Source organism: Colius striatus, chromosome 3 (genome assembly GCF_028858725.1).
Source record: "Colius striatus isolate bColStr4 chromosome 3, bColStr4.1.hap1, whole genome shotgun sequence".
Lineage (NCBI taxonomy): Eukaryota > Metazoa > Chordata > Aves > Coliiformes > Coliidae > Colius > Colius striatus.
The window spans coordinates 22,852,521-22,875,292 of record NC_084761.1 but is presented as its reverse complement, the minus strand read 5'-3'; the positions used below and the strand labels follow the sequence as shown (position 1 = coordinate 22,875,292).

The following is a 22,772-nucleotide window of genomic DNA, read 5'->3' as shown; positions in this document are numbered from 1 at the left end:
TCACAGTAGATTACATGTAACAGCTTAGACACAGACAAATTATATGATAAAATGTGAACACATTCACTTTGTGTCTCTTGTGTTCAATCAAATCCAGTGCTTAGAATACTGTGAGAATGAATCGCCCAATAAAATTGAAGCAACGGTAAATAATGTCTCAGTTGACAAATAATTACAGGGTTTTGTCTCCCCATTGGAATAAATATTTGCCAACATGTATTCTACCTACAGGTCTATTTCAAAGTCACTGTCAGTCTAGTTATATTAAACTTTTTACTTACTATTCCACTTTCCATGGTTTAGAAAAGTACACAAACATATTCTCAAAATGGTCCATTTATATATTTACATATGTGTATACAAGCATGTATCTCTACACATACACATTAATGTACGGCCAGGAAGAACCAGTTAGAAGCAGCACATCTGTGACGACACCATGGAGAACAGATAGTAGCACATGTTGGGATAAAACCACTTGGGAAGCATAAATGTTTGCTCTCATTCAGCACTGATACATTTGAAGTTGAAAAGGAGAGGAAAAAAAAAAAAAAGATGAGGGAATTGGCTCAGCACTCCACATTCTGCAGCCCAAATCAGAGAATTGTCTGATGGTTTTTGAGTTCGTGAAAAAAGGTACTGATAAGTCAAGACACTACTAGTAGTACAAAGAATAAACGAAATAATTTAAAAACCCCACCCTGAATACACAGAACCTAGACTCCCACAATCAATTTTCAGGGTAAAACAGTGGGAAAAGTGGGCCTTGCAGTCTTCATATAAGAAACAAAGGCTGAAAAACACATTTTTCAGAAGCAAATTGTTGAGCACTTAAAGTCCACCTACCTATTCATCACCCAAAGAGTCCACTAATAATCATTTCCAAGATCTATGTGCTTATGTAAACACAAATAGACTGTAAATTATATGGTTTTCCCTGAAATTTGTCCAGTCTGTCACTCACCATTGTATTGCTGGACAGAGGCATTCTTTGATATCAGGTATCAAAGAGCGCATGGTACTCTGAAGTAATCAAACTTAACTATTAATCTGTGCAGCCAAGATTTCTAAGTCCAGCCACTATTTCAGTCTGAAGTTCAGTACCTGATGGTCAGTAAGTGCACAGTAAAATTTCATATCCGAGTACAGTACTGTGTCATTTAGATCAACTCATATCATCTCCATTTCCTCACCTATACACGGTTCCTTCATGCTTATATACACCTAGTTTTAAAGATTTTTACCTACTAATCCAAGAAAAGCAAATTCTCCATAAAAACACTAAATTGATGAAATTAGATAGCAAAACCTATCAGCAGGCTTCTTTAACTGTAAGAAGCGTTCATCCATTCTCCCTCCTTCCCATCTGAACCCACACTTGGTTAGAAGCTGCAGATGTGATTTCCAAGATAGTATGCACCATTTTTCCTCTACTGTACTATTAAGTACCTTCCTCAAAAATAAAATACTTCCTGCAACCACACAAGAATGATTTTGTGTCTGACACTTTCCCACAACACCACCCCAAGCTACTTCCTGTGACTTCAAGGGTATATTTCACCAAGCAATAAAAGATGCTAGATCACAAATTCTATGACTAAAAACTGCCATTCATCATATGAGTTATCCATATCAATCAGATACCACGGAAATTACTGTCAAGTTCAGCAAACCTTACTTCTGGCAAAGGGCTGGCTGGTTTGGTTAGGATTCCTCCTACATAAACGACGTTGGGTAGCGTAGGTCTTGGAAACTCCAGTGCTATGTCAGTACAAAGCATCCACAGGCTGGATCCATGAACCAAGTCATACATGGACCGTTCTGGCAGAACCTTGTATTTCTGCATTATCCTTTCATATTTTGGCAGAACCAAAAAACTGACTCCAAATCTTGAAATAAGATAAACAACAGTATTTTTAATCCTCTCGAATAGGTTCATGTGATCTGTGAGCAGCGAGTTAAATTCTGGAACGTAAGACAGGGGAGCTGGAGCACCTACTTCTGCTGGATACCAGAGGCCAGTGGAGAACACGGCGTACTTAACACCTAAAAGATGAGCTATAACAAATCCACACATCTCATTGGGATCTACCAGGAGCAGGTCAAATTTTTCCTGTTTCAGAGCACGCATGAGGTTTTGGTTGCCAACGATCATGTCACAGTTCTTGGAATAGTGGTCCAGGATATCAAACAGTTCGAGGGCTGTCAGTCTCCCAGAAAAGATACTCCTCATCTTGGACTGGAGAAAATCATCTGAGGTGCTGCTGTTAAAGATCCCTGGGTAGCGCTGAAGTCTATAGTGATTAGATGGAGGAATCTCTCTGCCCTCAGAAAGGAGAAACACTGTCTGGTGACCTTGTTCATGCAAGGCTGAGGCCAGAGTCTTGAAAATATAAAGATGGCTTTCAAACATAATTGGCGGCACAACAACAATTTTGGCAGCCCTCGCTATCCCAACAGCACTCCACAGGAGAATGAAAGCTGGAGTGTACGGCTTCATAGCTGAAACGAGAAATAAAAGCATTACATCAACAGAAAACAGGTTTGTATGCTACCTGGGAATTTAAAAAAAGTTATTAGGTGGCTGTCCCATGAACGCATCCCCGTATTTCAAAGACGTCTTTGCAGTGGTCATGGAGAACAAGAGCACCACTCAGCTTAAGAGTGCATTTGGCAGTGCTCTGTTTCCAGCAAGATCTGTCTTTTCCCTCTCTTCCACCTGGGATTGTTGGTAGACAAGAAAATTCTACTAATACATATACCAGTGTGGCACCTACAACAAATGGCAATAAAACTGACACAGTGAAGTTGGTATCCTTCACTGGTGCACCACTTTCAATTTCCATATGGCATCCAACAGCTGTAAGATCTTGAGGTCAGCTCTGAAAGCTAGATCCTGCTACACGTGGGACTATATCTAAAAGCACAACTGCATTATTGTCTTTATAATACCTTCAGTGAATAAGAAAGATGCTAAGTTCAAAGACCTAAAAGCTAAAATCCTGTATTTATTCACACAAGACCCAGAGAATGCATTGGTTGTTTTTCAGTGCATAGACTATAAGATGACTTTCTTGTAAAAAAAAAAAAAACAATTCAGTTTCACTCCCTCAAATGGAACTTCTAATGTCCATTTCCATTTGGGAGTTTGAGTAAGCCATGCATCACAATACTGTTAACATGGTTATGAGCATTTCTACTGCAAGGTCTTGTCCGATAGTCATCCATGGCTTTCAAGCTGTCCTCCAAGTTTCAACTCTCTCCTGATACAACATTTTTAGCTGTTTTGGTTTTATTTAAGCCAATGGGAATAGAGATGATAAAGACTTAAGGTTTTTTTTAAACCTAAAAGGAGATGCAAATTCATGCATTGATTTTCTTTAGTATAAACAATTATCAGACACATCAGGGTGGAAAGAAAATCTAGCAGGAAGATGTAACCATTGAGTATGAACCAGCTTACCCAATTTGAGCTTCCAAAATTACATTCTGTGTATGAGAACAAGTGAAATAATGGCAGTTAGTATTACACACATAAATATTACAATTTCCAGTGGGGTATTTCTAGAAGTACTTGATTCTGAACCCATTTAAATCAGCACTTGATAATGCACTCAAGCACAAACTCTAACCTATGCTGAAAAGCCAACTGCTATCCTAAACACACAGCTCCTGAAGGCTGCTGGTGAAAGCAAAAAATAGTTCCTCCCCTCCATGTTCTGGCGAGTAAAGCCTATAAAACGCTGTATGCATACACCATATGAAAGCAAAGTGCACTAGAAGCACGGAGAGGGCATGTCAGAAAGCTCCTCAGTCCCTTTAACCCTCCTAGGGCAGAGAAACAAGTGCAAACCAACCTATCAATCTGCTCTTTTCTTGTGCCAAACCAATCCACACAGAAATCCAAGTCTGCTGCAGTGTCCGTTATAAGCAAGCACAGCAAAAAGATAATGCTGCTACTCACAGTCCTTTTTATCTCCCTAGAGCATAGTCTCACAACCTTCCTATAACAGATGACTCAGTACTCTGTTATTTTGGGTTTTTTAATGTTACATGGGTTACCAGCTCACCAACAAATTGTCTCATATTTGTATTGTTACTATATAATACTGAGCTTTGTGAAAGATGCCCAAATTTTCACTTACTCCTACACTCTGCAAGTGACTTCATACTGAAACATTTATAAGCACCTAGTCCACAGTAAAGCTGAAAAATCACAAGGTAGATTGACTACATCAAATTTCTCACACAAAAAGTTTTCTTACTGGATTTTAAGCATTCTCTACACTTGTTTTCAGACAGTGCTAGCCACTGCCTAAGAAATTACCAACCATCACTTTGAGAACTCCACCAATTTTAAAGTCATTATCAGCAGTAGTGTGTGCACACACGGACGCACAAAAAACTAAAAAAAAAAAAGTCCACAGCACAAAGATCAGAGCAAAACGTTATAGTACAGATGGGCAAGTAGCAAGGACTTGAAACAGAGAAATTACTGAAGTCTCCACATCACATTCACAGGCTGACAGGTTTCTGGGCAGTATTCAGAGGCTTCCCTATTTGTACACACAAAGTTCAGTTTTGTAGACATAACACATGGGGGGAGAGGGAGGAAATTACTTGCTGCAAATATTACCAGTAGCATGTAAGATCTTGACAATACTGAATCATTACCATTGACATCAAAAGAGAGAGATTTACTTTTTAAGCTGCTTCAATTAGGGTGTTGGAAATTACCCTAAAACATAACTTCAACAATCCAAAAAAAAAAAAATAGTTAAATCAGCAATGCTACTCACTCTCCAATAAAGCTGAAAAAAATATTTTTACTCCTAACATCGCCTATCTCCTAGTATGAAGACCTGTCTTTTTATTTTAGGCCTTTAGTTTCAGGGGAGGCTTCCTGGAAAACCATAGTACCCCACAGCGCTCTCCTAGAAGCTCCCATTCAAAGGGCATGCCAGCACCAAGCCCCATTCACCATTCCACTTTGCTCCTGCCCATAAAACTCACAGGTTTCAAGCTGCAGCAGAAGACTGCACAAGTGTAGAACTACATAGGCTTGATGTGGCATTCAATATTGGTACCAACAAGCCATGCTCAGCTATTTTAAACGGGGCCCTGCTGGAGTATAACACTCAACGGGTAAATGTGGTTTTAAAAAGAAAAACCACATAAATAATGATTTGTCAGTGAAATATCCAAGAAAAAGTATTACTCAAACTTGGAAAGAAACCATTATCGATTACATCTCACCGTGCTGTAAGCATTCCCACGATATTAAGTTACTGCTCCCATCACTAACAGCAATATTACAAAACCATCAATGGAGATGTAGGATTGAGAAATTCAGAAACAGTTAACATTTCTATCAGCAGTACAAATCAACAGTCCCAGGTGCCTAAAGGCTAGTCATGATCATACAGGTTGCCACATGCATGCGCATGCCAGCTGTGCTTTGATCTCCTGACCCAGTGCAGGCCTGGAGCGTAGCACAGGAAGATACAATCCTTACCCCTGAGATGTATTTTCTACAGCCAGTTATGCACATGCCACCAAAAGCCATGGGAACTATAGCTGTGCTTGCATGAGACGATGAAAGTACCACCATACCGCTTCCTATCCTCACCCTCAGTGAGCAGCAAGGTTATAAATGGTAATCAAGTTGGATACATTACTCTTTATGAAGGTATTATAAAGCACTACTTATACTTCTCATGAATATAACTACAAGCAATTTACCAAACGGTAGTTTTTCTCCTTGAGGTGTATCAACATCAAGAGAGAACATAACACACTTCCCCAGCAGTCTGGAGCTCACAGTGCCTTCAGAACTGAGTAAAAAAAAAAAAGTCACTTCTCAAAAACATATTATGCAACTCCCCTTTTCAATGCAGGCATCTTCCATGGGGACAGGAAAAATATATCTATAGCACCTGCCAAGCCATAGAGATACTAAACACATGATGCTGTGTTAGAGAAATGCCAATTAAGTGACATTTTTACTGGGAAAAATGGCATTGATCTTATACTGAACTTTTGGCAGGAACCTGCAAGATGAAGCTTCACCATTCAATTCCCTGACCTGACAGAAGCAGGAAGCTTGGAGGTTTGTATTCAGCAGGAAGGTAGGCAATATCTAACAGCGCTTTCTAAGTCCATTAATCATAAGCGTAATTCCCATGTGGCAGACTCGGAGGAGGTAAGAGGTATGTATGTGGAGTCATCAGCAGTGCAACAACACAGGACTACACAAGCTCATCTACAGACTCAGACCCAGATCCTCTTCAATCCAACCACTCTCAGCAATGAACTACTCCAGCATGTCAAGCATCTCCACAAAGACAGGGAGAGCTGCAGAGGACTGCCTATTCCAATGGAACTTCTGATTCAGCTCATCTCCAAATACAGTGAGAATCACCTAGACAGAGAGGGCTTTACATGGGTGAGAAAAGTTACAAGGGAAGATGGAAGTCAGCTCATCAAATCCAGAGCACAATGACTCTTCCCATTAATCCAGTAATATTTCATCAATGATGTCCAGAATAAATTACTTGCCAAAATAAATAAGAAGTATCAACACCTAAGGCAACTGCTTCCTATTTCTGAGTACCAGGAGCATGAAAAAGAACTGTCAAATGTCCTGGCAGAAAAAAAAGAAAGAAAACACAAAGCCAGACAGTGATGACTTTCTCAAAGATGGTTAATAATATAAAAACATTTTCTACCTCTATTCTAAAGTCCTCTGCTTAAGCAAGATGGTACCATCTGAACTGGTACATAACATACTCTTATAACAGAGTGAATATTTTCTAAAATTTCTAAAAAACAATCACAAACCAAACAAAAAATACTCCACAAAATTGTCACTGAATTGGTGTCCTTACTTTTTTGAGTCAAAAAGCCCTAAAAACAAAGATACAAGGGGGGGAAAAAAAAGATGCAGAGTACCTTCATATAACTAAAATCAACTTCCAACTCTAAAGTGTTTACCTACTGGAATGCAGTAGGAAAAGGTTAAAGAAATACCAAGATGTTAAACATTAAACCTATCTCAACAGCTTCACATAAAATTAGTGACCTACATGTGAGTGTTTTTTTCAAATGAAATAGAATGTATGATTTTTGAAGTGTTACAGAAAACCAAGCACATCCACAGAAGACTGCTGGAGGGATGTTTTCTGCTGACCAAAATAGTTACAAATTCTGATTTTTTTTAATTTTTGTTAAAGTATTTTTTTGCATTCACACAGAAAAATCAATCGAAAACAAGTGGCGACTTTCAGAGGAGAAAATAATGAGGAAGATCCTTCCTTCCCCATTGTTCACAAAGGCCTGATAACTGAAAACAAGGACACATGGAAAGAAACTGAATTACATTTGTGTTTATATAAATTATATTAAAAACTCTTAATGTTTAAACGAATGTGATAAAACTGAACTAATACTACTGTTATTTTTCAATCTTAAAAATTATTTTTAAATTATACCAATTAATAATTTATGTAACAGTCATTTACAGTACTGGAATACATACCCAAGGTTAGATTTACTGTATATTCTTAATAACATGCTAATCACTCTAGTTAAAACTTACACGCTCCTTTGGGGTTTTTTCTGCTTTATACCACTGGCTGCCTACCTACTATTTCTGAATCTCACAGAAATACCAACTTTCAATCCATTGTCAGTGTTTTCCTCCACTGTTGTGAGATGTAGAAGCAAAACAGTATGCAGCACAGCTTGAATACAAACTGCACTAATATTTATCACTACTCAAAAAAGTAAACTGTTCTTATCCACTTACACATACTGTAACGATACAGAGTCCTTTTTCTTAACTAGTAACATGTAACACTCCTGACTTCTAAAGCTGTAAATGAGGTTTTACAGAGACTGACTTCAGTAATCCTATTACCTTTTCCAAGTTCTTGCCTTTCTTTAGATTTGCTAACATTTTGGTAAGTTTACCTGGGCTGTCTGGTCAGAAGATTGGGACCTCTGCAGTGCACTGACAGTAAAGGAGCAATCAATCGTTTGATGACTCTCACCTTACCTAAAGAGCTCCAATTACTCCTTACAATCAAACAGACACCAGTACATATTCAAAAGAGCAGGCATACCAACAGGACCTGCACCTCTGCAAACCCAACTGCAGATGTTAATTAGCTCTGAAATTATTATGCCTATTGGAAAAGCTAATGATGTGCATCACAGGAGTATAGTTATCAAGATGGAGGAAAAAATTATATGCATGCACTTCAAACTGTACACTGCAAACTGACACCACAGTTCTAGCAACATGTGCATTTTTTTATTCTTGCTCACAAGTATTGTCTTCTCGTCTTACTATCAGTTCATTAAACAAAACTCAGTATTTTAGAAGGGAAAATATAAACCCCGCTTTTAAAGATGCAAACTCTCCAAAATTTCACATCTGGGTCAAATGGAAAAGACAGAAAAGCAGAAAACTTCTTTGGACGTTGAAAAAAAGAGAGGCGTATTTTATTAGCAACTAAAATTTTAATAAAAGTTGCAAATCTCAAGTAGTTTCCACACAGGGAGAGTGGAACCACAGTGTGCTCCAGGCCAGGCTGCTGCAGAGTCAGTTGCTCTTCTCTCACCATGTCAAACTTGACATCAGTTATCTCATCTGCTTATATCTCTATCCAAGGTGAAAAATTAGAACCATAAGCAGCAGTGTCACCTCAGCAGCCAATAACATCTTAACATGCCTAACAGAAGCACCTACCACGAGTAAACATATATATATATATATGCATTCATTTCTTTTAGGTATGTATTGTAGCTGTAAAAAGAGACATGGTCAAATGCATAGTAAGAAAAATGCTGATCTATAAGCTATGACTGAAGACAACTGGTTACCAAAAGCACTACAGACTCCCTCTGAAAGTCACGTAAGCAGCTACTGGCTCTGATTTACTACTGTTATTAATAAAAAGGAAGCATTAAAGGAGGAGAACAAAATGACCACAGATTTCAGATTGTTACCCAATGCATTTGTTACCTGTGTTACTTGATTTACTAAAGCTCTGGCTCTGCCCTGCCTACTCATAATTCTACTAGCATTAACTTATGTGCAAATCTGTTTGCTTTAGCTGTTATTAAATACAGTTTTACAGATAAAGCATGGTATCCAACCTTCACAGGCTTGTAAACATTTCAGTTAAACAAACGCAGAACCAAACCCCACAATGCTAGTTGCATGACAAAAGGCCCTGCAAGCAGAGCACTTTATCAAGTCTACCACAGTTAGGAACAGCTAACAAAAAGCACTTACGGTTAAGTACAAAGCAGAACAAGGAAGAAAATATTCCAAAACAAATAAAAGGTTTTCTAACACAGTTTACAAGATGATTCAGTGACAAAAATCCAGCTAAGATTTGGTTTGTGGGCATGTATCAGCTATGTGCAAGAAGCTATTAAAGACAAAAATACATACATATGCAAACATGAACATAGTGCATTGATTCAAAATTTGGAAAGAATGAACAGAGAAACCTTTCTTTTTATTTGTGACATCTCTTGAAACAACACAAGTAATTTTTCACATCCTCTTCAAAATATTTTCTTTAATATTTAATACCAGTCCACATCGGTATTTTTTACTATGCACCAGAGGAAATCCTACCTATGTGAGGAAATGCACCGACCTAAAGATGTATAACTGCAAATCTCAGAAGACAATCAAATTATCAGACACCGAAGATTTTAATTAGTGGCATAACAGACAACAGTAAGAAAGACCACGTTCTTCAGGCTAGAAGTACAACCTGACTCCTAAATCCTTTAAACTTGAAATTGTAAAATTTGTTCTTAACCCATAATACTGCTTACTGTACTGCACATATTCTGTAATAGGAAATACTACTCCATAATCCTTCAGGAGCATTAAATCAGACCCAGAAGCTGACTTCAGGCAGCATAGTTTAAGATTAGCAAGTGGTTACTACTAAGCTACTCGGGTGTTGTAAAAAAGATAAAATCATCAGAAATGTGTGATTGCACAAAGCCAGGGAGTAGCAAACCATTGTACTTTATGGGAAGAGATTTTGATAACAAGCATTGCACAACATTTGGATTTATATTCTTACGTTTCTCATATCACCCATCTTGTTATTAATTGCTGTGGTAGCACATGCTGTGACTGTTATTTTGTGTTGCAATATTTTAGAAAAGTGGTAAGATTTGGCTTGTAACTACAGACTCCTACTTCAACCAAATGGAGAAATTAGTGGAAATTAATAGCAAGAAATCATGTGCACACAAACAAGGACAGGCTTTTGCTTTTACTTTGAACTGTTTCTTGAACACCTACATTCTCCTAGTCCATGACTGAAGCATTTCAATGACTATGACAATGTCACACCTACAGATAAATAAGGGAAAGATTTATAGACAGTGTGATGTTGCTGTAATCATCTGACAGAAACTTACTGTGTCAGTTATGCAAACAGCAAAAGAGTTGTTACAAGGGAGTCAAAAGGATATGCAACTTACAAATCTCTTTTTAGCAACAATTTCTTATTTGTGCAACAGGTTTTATCAAATACTGAAGGACCTCAACTTAAGCTTTCGTACTTGAGAGTTGTGGAAAAATTACTTTTAAAATCCTTTTCTTAAAAGGCAGTAAAGCAGAAGTGGTACTTCTCTTTCAAAACAGAGGTTCACAGTTAGTACACAACGCATTTCCAGTATACAAGCCAGAAGACAGATCACTGAGAAGCTACACGGGAAAAAAACTCTAATGCAAAGCATAATGTCCTGTTAAGATGAATTGAGCAAGTGACCAAGGTATAACATTCTTAGCAGAACTTTGCCACTGGCTTTCTGAAAGAACAGCTTTAAATGAGTCTTCATGGTTATGAAAAAAATCCTAAACTTTTGAAAACATTAATCGTATCCAGAAAGACTAAACAACTACACAGATAATTTTTATTATTCTATGAGTAGATTCTGAACTTATAAAAGATTTCTAAAGTTAAGATACTGAATCTTTTAAACCAAGTCACTTATAAACCATAGTGAGGCCTGTACATTTGGAGATTATAATACTGCAGTACTGATATCATCAGTCGAGAAGCAATTTACCTGAGAATAAAGGATTAAACACTAATTAAATGTTTTCGTAACATGAAGTATGTTACAACAGGGCAAAGGCATATTCCCCTTCACACGACCTACATTTCTTAACACTATGTTCTATGCACTGGAACTGAGCAAACAGTATTCAGTTAAAAAATATCCATTTTATTGGATTGTTGTAGTAGTACCCATTTTCAAGATACAGTGCAACTAGCCACATGAAAGTTACTTTCATGAAGATTTTATACTTTCTGAAACACTAAATGTTCACATCCATACCAGAAAAGCTAAAGCAATTCAATACACCTGAAGAATTACTTTTAATAACCCGAATGAATGTAAAAAGAGCAAGCAAAGCAAGAACTCTTTGCCCTGCTGTGCACAAGGCAAATCAAACCAGTTTTGGTTTGTCGTTTTGGTTTTTTGGTTTGTTTTTTTTTTTTAAGAACTTGTAGTCTCCAAGTCTGAAATGATGGGGATTAACATTTGCAAATACCAGCCTAACCATCAGTGTTTTGTTAAACCGGAGTGCTATTGGAAATTCTCCCTTAAGGCTTCGCCAGGCCTAGAAGTGCTGCTAGAAGAAAAACCCTTCCCTTTCTGCACTTGGTCTAGGTCCAAAGCTGTAAAGCATGACCAGAACAGACTCCTGACTCCAGGAGCAGCAGTGAATTGGGAGCAGAGGGGAAAGATGGTGCATTAGACACCTCAGTATGAGAGCTCAGGTTGAGTTGTTCTTATTACCTTGGGCCCTGTGCCAGAGCACAGCCAACCATGTCCACGTGCAGTGTGGCAACTGAGCTTATGTGCCACCCTAGACCTCAGCACGCAAAGGAAGCACTGTGCAGAAACCCGAGAATCAAAAAGCCTGCTCCAAAACCTATGCACCTTCAACTGAATGCAACCTGAGACTGTGTGCAAGCAACTCAGATTTCTCTGCATTGACACTCTCTATTATGCAGGCTTTTTCCTTGCTGTCCATGGTTACTCCACCTTGAAAAGATAAATGCCAAGTATGTATAGCAAAAATACCTTCTATTTGAAAGTGAGACACGTATATTCCTGCTGAAGACATTTGTCTACTTCATTCAAAATAACTGATACTCTTTCCTGACAAATTATGCATCTTTCCTCACAGCTACTGTGAATTCACAGAAGATACAGTATATTAGCACCAAAACAGAAGTCCCTTGACAGAGTCTCCTCAACTTCTTGCTACCTTTCTTCCAAGCACTGACATTGGAATGGAATTTCTCAACCTGCTGCTGCCATTTTGCACTAGAAAGCAAGCAACCAGGAAATAATGTGACATCAAGGGGTGAGGGGTATTAAGACAGAGAAGTCAACAGCCTATTCCACATTTCCTAGAGACACTAGTGCTGTTTAAGATGTTATTTACTGGCTCACAAGCTGCTGGCCTTGCTCCTGCTGTGAAGAAGTGTCTAGGAACAGAATAATTTATCACAATGTGTTTCATACTGCACAGTAAGGGGTTACATGTCACAAGAATAAAATCTTCTACCTGCAGAGAGCATGGGGCATGAGTGCCACAGCAGTTGATACAGACAAAGATGCCTTAACTGAGGGGGTCAAAGCTACACAGGAAGCCTTTTCTTTCACATCAGCATCAAAAGACAGGTTGAGATACTGGCTGAATGAAGTATCAGAAAGAAAAAATAACCCTGATTTTAAACACTTTCATCAGTGATAGATTTTCCTCTGATAAAACAAATTTCTGAAGAAGATACTGGCAGAAATTGCAGAACACAACTTTGTAGTAAGCTTAATTTCACCATGCAACAAATGCAACTTATTGTTATACTGTACCATCATGCAAGCATGCCATTTGCCTCGTGAACAGACCTCAGGATCTGAACCAACTTAAACTTGAACACCTTTTACTGGGATTTTATTTTAACTTTATTAATGGGGAGCTTTCACTTTTTACTACCATTAGCTTCAGCTTGGTACAACCACTCCCTGATCACGCCATCACATGACACCTAGACACACTGAATGAATTTCTTTGTTTGGTTTCTGACTTCATCCTATAGCAAATAACTACATTTCCACAAACCACACAAACAAAATCACAAACAAAACTATAGCAGGTTTGTTTCTGCAATGGGAAAGACAATTCTGAATAAAGTTGAAATACTTGTTTTAATAATGTTTTGCTCTTATTCATTTCAATTAAAACATCCAAATGGCTCATGACTGTATGCAGCAACACATACACTCCAACAACATTCAGCTTCTTCGGTTTTTTCATTATTAGACTTTGCTTTGAAATCTAAAGGTAGATCTTTTTAAAGCAAATTGTCTTTTACTTTCAGGTTTGCCTTTTGTAGTATCTCCTTTGAACTATCTTCTACCAGTACTCACTTGTTACAGTACGGATAAAAACACTGCATGGAACAACTTTTATCTCTATGTGATTTCATTCCCAGAATCTGACTTTAAGAGCAAAACAAGATTACTTATTGAAGCAAAAGGGGGCAGAAAATCACTCTGGAACCTTCCAAAAGATACAGATTATACTCCAGCAAGGGATAAGAAAAGTCTTGGTGGTCTATTGCAGTAGCTGTATAAAGATTTTTTTTTAGAACACATTGAAACTTCCTAGCAATTTCTAGTGCCAGTAGTTGACTGGGACTGGATTATAAACTTCAAAACAGAAAAGGGTCAAAACTGAGGTCTGTGGATTTTCAAAGACAATCTGAAATTTAAGTACAATCTGTTATTTTTTAAATAGTCATGAAATAAAGAGAGACCTAGATCCAAAGGTTGCAGAGGGCCAAGATAAAGACAGTAGCTTTAGGTTACACTCTTAAATTTGACACTGTGCACCAGACTCAGATTCACCCATTTCACAAAAGTCTCTGCTTTGATATAAAAATTTGGGTCGTCATCAACTGTCCTCAGGCAAGTTTCCATACAAGTCCTCACAAAGTATACACCAATACCTCATATTTTACACACTCAGGCCCCACACATAATGGATATCCCAAACAGTAAATTGGCATATCTAGTCATATTAGTAAAAACCACCACACATTTTCCACTTTAGAGTGCTGGGAATAAAAATGTGTGTAAATAAAACCTCCCACAAGCACTTTATACTTGATTCTTGAAAGAGATTTCTGTACACAGGGACAAAATCCTATACAGATAAAACATAGACCTCTCAAAGTTCTGTTTCTTTGAATCCAGTGATGGGAACTAACATTCTTCCAAGGACCAACAAGACTTGATGCAGGGTATAATTCTCAAACAAATCCTACTCAGTACTTACAGTACACTGGTGTACACGTTTTATTTAGACTACCATGACAGTCTCTTTCAAGTTCACTCAGGCATAAGAGGTTTAGTGTAAGAGAGTCCTAGAAGAAAGTAGAAAAGATTGAGAGCTTTTTTGCCAGCAAGGTATGGAGCAGCAACAAGGTTCCCCACAGCCTGTAGCTCACTTCACAGCCTAACAACACACCAGGCCTCCTGTATGGAAAAGCTATCCACCTCTGGCATCACAAAAACATTTGCAGCCAGCACTACCTACCGCCTACAAGCTGTAAACAAAATTTCAGCTGGTGCCCCGTGGATCATCACAAAGACAAGCCTGACTTGGCAGTCAGGCAGCAACTTGACAGAAACAACGGTCTTCCAAAAGAACCGGGAGCAATCAGAGCATGCATTTGTTCCCAGCCTAGACAATCCACGTTGGCAAATCTTCCCATTTAGCTTCATCACCAAATTCCTTGACTACCAGTTTGCCGTCATGGAAGGGAACAATAACCACAGATAAACGGTTCAGACTGGCACTAGATTTTTTTTTTTTTCCCCTTTGGAGTAGTGATGTGGCACTAAGAAAAGGCTACCAGAGGTGGTGGGGAACCTCCACCCTTGCAGCTATTCAGGACTTGGACAAAAGACAGTCATGGACAATCTGATCTTATATTGCCAACAATTCTACATGTTGAGTACAAATTTGTACAAGACCTTCTGGATACCCTTCTGGCCAACATTTCTGATCTACCGATGCTGTAGGCATCAGAGCTGGTTAACTCTTTCACTTCCCAAAGGGTAATTCCTGCAGACACAGTGCTGCCAGCAGCATACAAACTATCCAGAGTACTACCAACATCAAACCTCATCAGCAATCTCCTCACTGGCAAAAACTTTCTAGTCCAGAATGCTCTTGAGAAAGATACTGCTACTAATGTCTAAGTTTATAGTTTCAGAACACATATGCTATAAAAAAGTAGTTTTCAGCCCCTGTTTGCATTATAGTAAATTGGCAAAACTGGTTTCTCAAGCAAACTTACAAAATAAATACTGAACTACTTGCATACAGCATCTACATTCTCCAACTGTCCCATTTTTTAAAAAAGCAGTAAGTTTTATTAACCTGAAAGATACAACATAAACTACTACCACAGCAGTAACTGCTTTTCAAGTGAGAAGGGAGGATTCAAATTAAGTGCACACCTGAAAGACTATTTCATTATGGAATTTCCAGCAGTATCTAGTATTTATTTATTTGGCACAACCTCTCTTATGTTTGTATTCTTACTCCTATGTCTATTTCCACTGTTTCAGCTTAGACAAAAATATTTACTCAAACTGTGGTGGTGGGGAGGGAAAAACATTATTTTCCATGAAAAAAAAGAGATTCAAGTTAGTAACTACATCTGCATTCTCAATCAGTTCAAGGACAGACGTAGCCAAGAGGAGAGACATACAACTGCATTCAGAAGAGTAGATTCCCTCTCCAGGCACAAAGCACATCCAACTATGCTGCAGGGTTTGGCAGCTACAGTGGGCTCGTCAGCCACACATATCACTTCACCTCAAAAGCAAGCTCTGATCTACATGTCATTTAAAGTATTCTAATGTGTAAAGCCGTGTTCTGGTTAAAATTCCTTTTCCTAACCCAGATTTCATTCAGGAAAACATGCTACTTTGATGCCATTCATATTGTAAGCTAGGAAATTCCTGACTTCACCCTGAACTGAAGAATTTCTCATTTTAAACTGGGAGGAAAAAAAATCCTGAAAAAAAAGTTGAGGGCAAGTAAGTAACAATGCATAAGTATTGGCCATGGTTTTTGGTTTTATTAACATTGGTATTTTTGTTGACATTTTTTACAATTAATTTTTAAAATATCTTTATTTTATGAATTGGTATTCTTGTCATTAAATTAAAATGCCTTATTTGCTTGACTGAAGTCAAATTATTTCCAACTTCCATGTTGGAGCAAAGTGAAAAAAATATGTCTAATTCCACACATATAACAGCATTTTAATCAAAATCTTCACAACTTGAATTTCAGAATTTAATGTCTGAAAGTCATGGTACAGCTATGCACTCAATCCTCATGTGTAACAAACATATGAAATAAGCTTTTAAAGACTGGTGTTGATGTATCAGTGAAAACAATTAAACAATTTCTCTAATTGAATACAGTCCTCCACTTTTTATGTTCACACTACTACCTTCCCTTAAGTACACTTGAAAGCAACCTTCATAATTTTCTGTTTGATTTTTCAAAAGCACAATGTTTCATCAAGGCTTATTTCCAGCTCAATTCAGAATCTGAGGCTGTCCCAAGATTTCCCATTAATTCTCCCTTTAGTCACTGAATAGGAAGAGAAAATACTCTTAGGTCACTTATGTCTTATCCATTCATAGGATGAAAGAACAGCACAGAGCAAAGAAAAAAGCTATACTTGTTCTCCTACACAAATTATGTGCATGGCAACTATGCTACTTAAAAGAAACTGTCATAATAAATCAGGTTATAACTACTTTCTGCAGCTCTGAACTGAGTAATGTAGAACCAAACACTTATCTACAGTGTCTTTCAAACTCCTTAAGTCATACCTGTTACACTTATAGTTTGTAAAAGCACAATTTAGTGGTATTTTTTACATTTTCCATAACTTCTTTCTATATATATATATATATATAAAAAAAAAAAACACCTTCTTGAACTGGGCTAGTAGCTATCCTTTTCTAAAAAGGATCTACTGATCAAAAAGTTCAAGACTTGTAAGGATTTAATATGTCCCTTGGCCCCAGGTATAGCTGATTAGGTAAAATATTTCTAACAGCTAAAGAATTAAGTTATTCCATAAAACAGGAGATAGCATCACCAACTCTTATCATATTTAAGGATTAAGAACACACACATAATTCTGTGTTAAAAAACAAAAATTTCAAAAGTTTCTGAAAGACATAAGTCCCTACTACTCCAATACATTGGCTCCAAGTCAAGAAGTGAAGCACCAAAACTTACAAAACTAGCATGGTGTGATTACATAACAGCAAAAGGGAGAGCTGAAAACATTTCTCCTATTGGATCATAAAATATCAAGTCTTGGAAATTCGCTCCAAGTACAGTTGTCCTGGAGAGAAAAAAAAAAAAAAAGAAAAGAAAAATCACCACACATATGAGGACAGAGAATTTTATTAAATGGTTCTATTGTGGTTTACTTCCTGGAAAACAGGAAGAAGAGCCCTCTACAGTGCTTATTCACACACACTTTAAGCTGTATCAGAACATCAGTTTTCAACCCAAAGATACTTTCTGAAACAACATCAGCACAAAAGATAAATCGAAGTTGATTTTTCAAACACTAAAAAAAACAACAAGAGGTAAATTATTTCAAACATGTCAAATGTATCAGCATGTCTTAAACACAATCCTTTTCTTAAATATCACTCTATAATATTGAAACAAATAAAAGCCTTTCTGTTACAAGTTAGAATCTGAAGAGAAAAAGTATTTCATTTATTAGGCATCTCTTTAATACAATCTTAAAGTAAACATCTCAATAGCTTCTGATACTGTAGTTTGATTATTCTCGGACGTAATTGACAAAGGACTCAAGATGGAGTGAACAGAAATGAATTATTGGTACTATTCTAAAGGAAGCAACCTAAACCAGTGATGGTGAAAGAAGCACTTGCAAAGGAAAGTAGGTGTGGGTAATAAAATACGTGGCAGTTAAAGTCAGAAATAATGTAGTTCACACTCTGGAAGGTCAAATAAGAAATAATCAAGTCGCTAAGCATCAGTGTTACAGTTATTAGTATAATTGATTGCAGAACACTTTTGAAGTGGTTTGGAGCAGTGTTCCAAGAAAACACATCACTCCATACAAGTCTCAACAGGTAGAGAAAGGCCATACACAAAGCTATGCTCAGTGGTATTGTTTTGCAGATGATGAAGCATCTGCGTACGCACTAACACACCACACCTATCACATGGAGAAGACTTGGATACATTTGTTTTTTCTCCATTCCTGGAAATCAAACATATTGCTAGAAATCAATCAAGGAAATCTGTAGCAAATTACATAGGTCAGAGATTTATGACAGGTTCTCTTACTTTTTCTGTACAAACTAAGAAGCCTATGTTGTCACAATCCATGGGACTGGCATTCATTTACTAACCCAACACTGTTCCTTCCAAGTGAGCCAACTAACAGTTATCATTCCAAACAGGTGATTTCAGTAACAACCTCTGAAGTGTTTTAGATGTGATAAACATGGCATTAAAATTCCACAAACATAGTAGATCTGACTACTTTCAATTTCTCAAAACAATAACTAAAATACTTGTTTATCACAAGGTATCAATCTGGAGTTACAACAGAGACCTGTCCTGTCCACAGGCCAAGCCCAAACCCTAAGCTGCACTGGCCTGCCAACGAACTACAACAGCTAGTAGCCATTCACTAAGTTGAAGTGATCACCAGTGTATAAAACCAATCTACTCCTTCATTACCACTTTCTTACTGAATGAGCTGCCCTTCCCTCCCACCTTTCAGACAAGAAGATTCCCACAGAACTCTGCCACCCTGCACTGAATGGGGATGTGGGGATTGTCTCAGACACCTTCTCCTCAAGCCCTGGTTAGCCCCATAGGTTTCTCCATCTAGATCCTGCTTTAGAACACTCTGAGAATATAAACTATAAGGGGCATTTACAAAGTACTCTAATGTGATTCTCGCTTTAGAGTCTATGTATTTAATAGACACAGATGGCAATTGAAGTTATTTTCTTTTGTTGCTTCCTGAAAATCTAAGATCCTAACAGAAATTGGTTAGTAGCTTTGAAATAAATAGCCTCTGTGGAATCCAGCGTTCAGCCTGGATCAATGACCAAAACAAAGAACAAAAACAAGGAAATGCAAAGTAAAGGTGAACTGCATAATCTGTTCTGTTGGTGCTATAAAACTAGCTCAGCATAAATATGTAAGCGACCTTGTGTGACAATTGCCTGGAAAAGCAGGCAGGCAGCTTCAGATAGGAAATGTAACTAAGACAATTTTTAGAATAAATGTTCAGAAACCAATGATATTAGATGGCGTATTCCCAAAAATAAGTCATCTAGTCATTAGCATAAAAGATAAAAATACTACTTTCAAGGTGTTTACTTTGAGAAGACCTGCAAGGATCTCTACTATTGAAGTTATCCATTATTGTTTCTCTACAGGAAACTTTGATAAGCATGCAAAACGAGATGCGTATTTTTTAACAATTTCCTAGTGTTCCACATTCAGTACTAAAATGAGTTAATACATCATAAAATACAAAATATCATTTAATATCTATTTCAACACTGCAACTTTATTGATATATTCCCTTAAAAGTTTATGCTTAACCATCTTCCTTCTTTTTAGGTCCACAGGGGAAGTGCAGCAGCAATTATGCAATGCTTTTCCTCCAAAGGCAAGGCAGTTTTGATCTAAACTCCATTAACATTCACTGAAAGCATAGCATACTCGAGATGCGTCCCAGGCTACAAACTCGGGCAGAAGTACCTCACATTACATCTTCAAGTTTGCAGACAGGTAATAACGTACTGACTGGGCATCCCTCAGTAAACGTGGCTACCCGACTTGCATAACTTTGGTAGGGCTGGTGGTACCGGTGGTACTAGGGGCCGAATGACCGCTCGGGTTAGCGAGCATAGAAGGCGCAAAGCGCAATGCAAAGCTGTACTAAGCCCAAGTCGGTGTCTGAAACGCAGCGCCCCACCCCCCGCCCAGGCCTGCGGCAGTGCCTGCCCGAGCACCCCACACCCTCTTGCCCCGGCTGCCGATCACCAGGTAACACAGGCACTCTTCTCCTGGCACGAACTGTGCGCGCTCGCTTCACCCCTTTAACTCCTCTAAAGTGCACGACGCGACCCCGTCCGCTTTCCCCCCCTCCTCGCACTACTCACGGTGCTCAACTTCCTCAAGGCGCCGCGCGGGCACCTGCCGGGCCTCGGGCGCTGGCGCGAGTCGCTCCCGCCCGCCCGGTGCCTCTCCCCGCTGCGGCGCCTGAGGGAAGGAGAGTGGCCAGGGCGACCGCCCGGCTCCGGCACGCCCGACACGGTGCCACACAGGTGTGCGCAGAAATCCCTCTCCGAGCGACGGCCGCCCTCCATGCCACCTCCAAATCCTACACCAGCAGCTCAAGCTCACCTTAGGGTAAGGGCGGGTAGGGAAGTGTCCTTTTTTCGCCCAGAAGTGACGCCCCCCAGCACCCCGGCAAGGATAAGGCGCTCTCCCTCCTTCCCCCGCCTCAGGTCACACTGTCCCTTCCGCGCCGTTCCCCTTGCTCAGGGACACCGCATCGCCACAGACACCCGTTCCCCTGCGGCTTCTTTCCAATCGGTCCACGGCTCTCCCTCACAATGACTCTCCCACCTCTCGCCCCACCGCACCCCCTCCTCCAGTCCCTCCGTTGCGAGGTGATGCAAAGTGCCCAGCGCTTCCTCATGCGTTACGGGAGGGAGGAAAAGAGGAAGAAAAAAAAAGACAGGAGAAAGAGGGGAGAACTGAAAGGGGGGTTGAGGAGGGACACACCAAAAACAACAAGGTGAAATGAGAGCCTCCCTTCTCCATATCCATCTCCCCACCGGCCCCCATCCGCGTCGCCGCCTCAGAGAAGGGTGCAGGAGCCAGGACCGCCTCGCCCTCCTGCCCGACCCCCTCCCGCTGATCCCGGGCTTTATTCCCCAAGGTCCCTCACCGCTCTCTCTTCAAGGCCGTTTCTTCGCGCCGCTGCCTCTGGTAACAAGCTGAAGACCGGAACGAGCTGCCCGCCGTTGCTCGGAGCTTCCCCTCGCCGCTCTTTTCCTTCAGTTGAGCGGGCGCGGAGGCTGCGCGGCTCCGTCCGGCCCGGCCTGAGGCCCTGCTCCCGCCGGAGCCCCTCCGCTGTGGCGCCGGGCCCGCCTGTATCCTCTGTTCAGGCTCTGCTGCACCTGCTTCAGGGCTAGGCAACCGCTGCGGCGCGGGCCGAGAAGAAGAGAGGGCACCCTCGCTCCGTCCTCCCTCAACTTCTCATCACTTTCCTCCGCCCCCGATCCGCGCTGCCGCCCCAGCACCCCACGGCCCGCCGGATGCATACACCGCCGGTGCCGTCGACCTCCGCCGCGGGGGTGCTGCCACAGGGTCTCCCAGCTAGATGAGGGAAGGCTCACCTCAGCCCGTCCCCCTCTAAGAGCGCGAAGAGCTGCCGTCGGAACCCTAGACAGCTCTCCCACCCCCGACACTGGCCCTGCTCCCAGGACAGCGGGGAACACTCGGTGGGGCAGGTCCCCTGTGCCCGCCTCTGGCGGGTGGGACTGGGGCCGCCCTCCACCAATCAGCCCGGCCGCAGCGGCCAGGCCGCGGGAGGCACCGCCGGGCCCGCCCAGGGGAGTAGGGGCGGGAAGGTGTTCTGCGTCCATGGGCGCGGCACAGGTACACCGCACTGCTGTCCTCTCGTATCGGGATGTGGCGGGCCTCTCCTGTGCTTGCCGCCAGCCGCGCCCGCGGCCGTTCCTGTGTTGAAATGCACGTTGCCAGGAGTGAAAGGGTTACGAGGCACAAGCCGGTAGTCCTGCAGGAATCTAAAACTCTTGCCTGTTCTAAGCGTGAGGAGTATTTCGACAGAGCAGGGCCCTGAGCTTGGTCGTTCTTTTCCGTTGCCAGCTGACATTGGTTACAAACAAAACACACAAGTGCTCAAAAAACTCCTGAACCTATTCTGTCTTGTCTCTCCTTCTTCATGGATGCTAAATGCAGTTTCCTAATTGATCCTGATAAACAGTCATTTATTTCCTTATCCTGCTACAGGAAAGGGTGGTCAGTTCCCTGTTGCTTTGGTCTATACTTGAGGAAGACTGACTAAAAGGAATATAATGCTCCTTTATCTCCTATCCTGGTAAAGACCTACCAACCCATCACCTGATAAAGTTTAAACACTAACAATTCTCATATTATTTTTGGGGGGTATGTTGGGATTTGTGGTGGGTTGGGTTTTTTTCACCTGTTATTCACTTAGTATATAATAAGTGAAATTTCACAGCTGACAGACAATGAAGTTTTTCAAAAGAACAAGATTTTGTCTTCTACCTGTTACACACTTAAAAATCCAGACTTCTTCCCTGCTTGAAGTTATAAGTTTAGAAGTGGTTTATGGACCTACTGAGGTAAATGCTTCTTTCACTGAAGTTTTTGTAATGAACTTTAAAGGAAGTGAAGTTTCAGACAGTCTTTCTGATAGATCAAGTTACTCCTTTAGTAAGTGATTAACTTTCATCAGAAAAAAAAACCCAAAGAAATTTAAGAAAGTACATGAAAAAATAAATGAACATAAGCTTTAAATTTATTCCATTCTAGTAAAGAT

At 40.1% G+C, this 22,772-nt stretch overlaps 1 protein-coding gene across 1 annotated transcript in view; it reads right to left on the bottom strand.

The window, feature by feature from the left end:
• Positions 1-21,673, bottom strand: part of UGT8 (UDP glycosyltransferase 8) — a 43,530-nt gene extending 21,857 nt beyond the window's left edge. The window contains exons 1-2 of the mRNA XM_061992954.1: positions 21,132-21,673; positions 1,679-2,502 (exon numbers count right to left, since the gene is read on the bottom strand). Coding sequence (XP_061848938.1) covers positions 1,679-2,500 — 822 coding nt within the window. The 5' untranslated portion in view covers positions 2,501-2,502; positions 21,132-21,673. The remainder of the gene's footprint in view (positions 1-1,678; positions 2,503-21,131) is intronic.
• Positions 21,674-22,772: the final 1,099 nt, after the last annotated feature.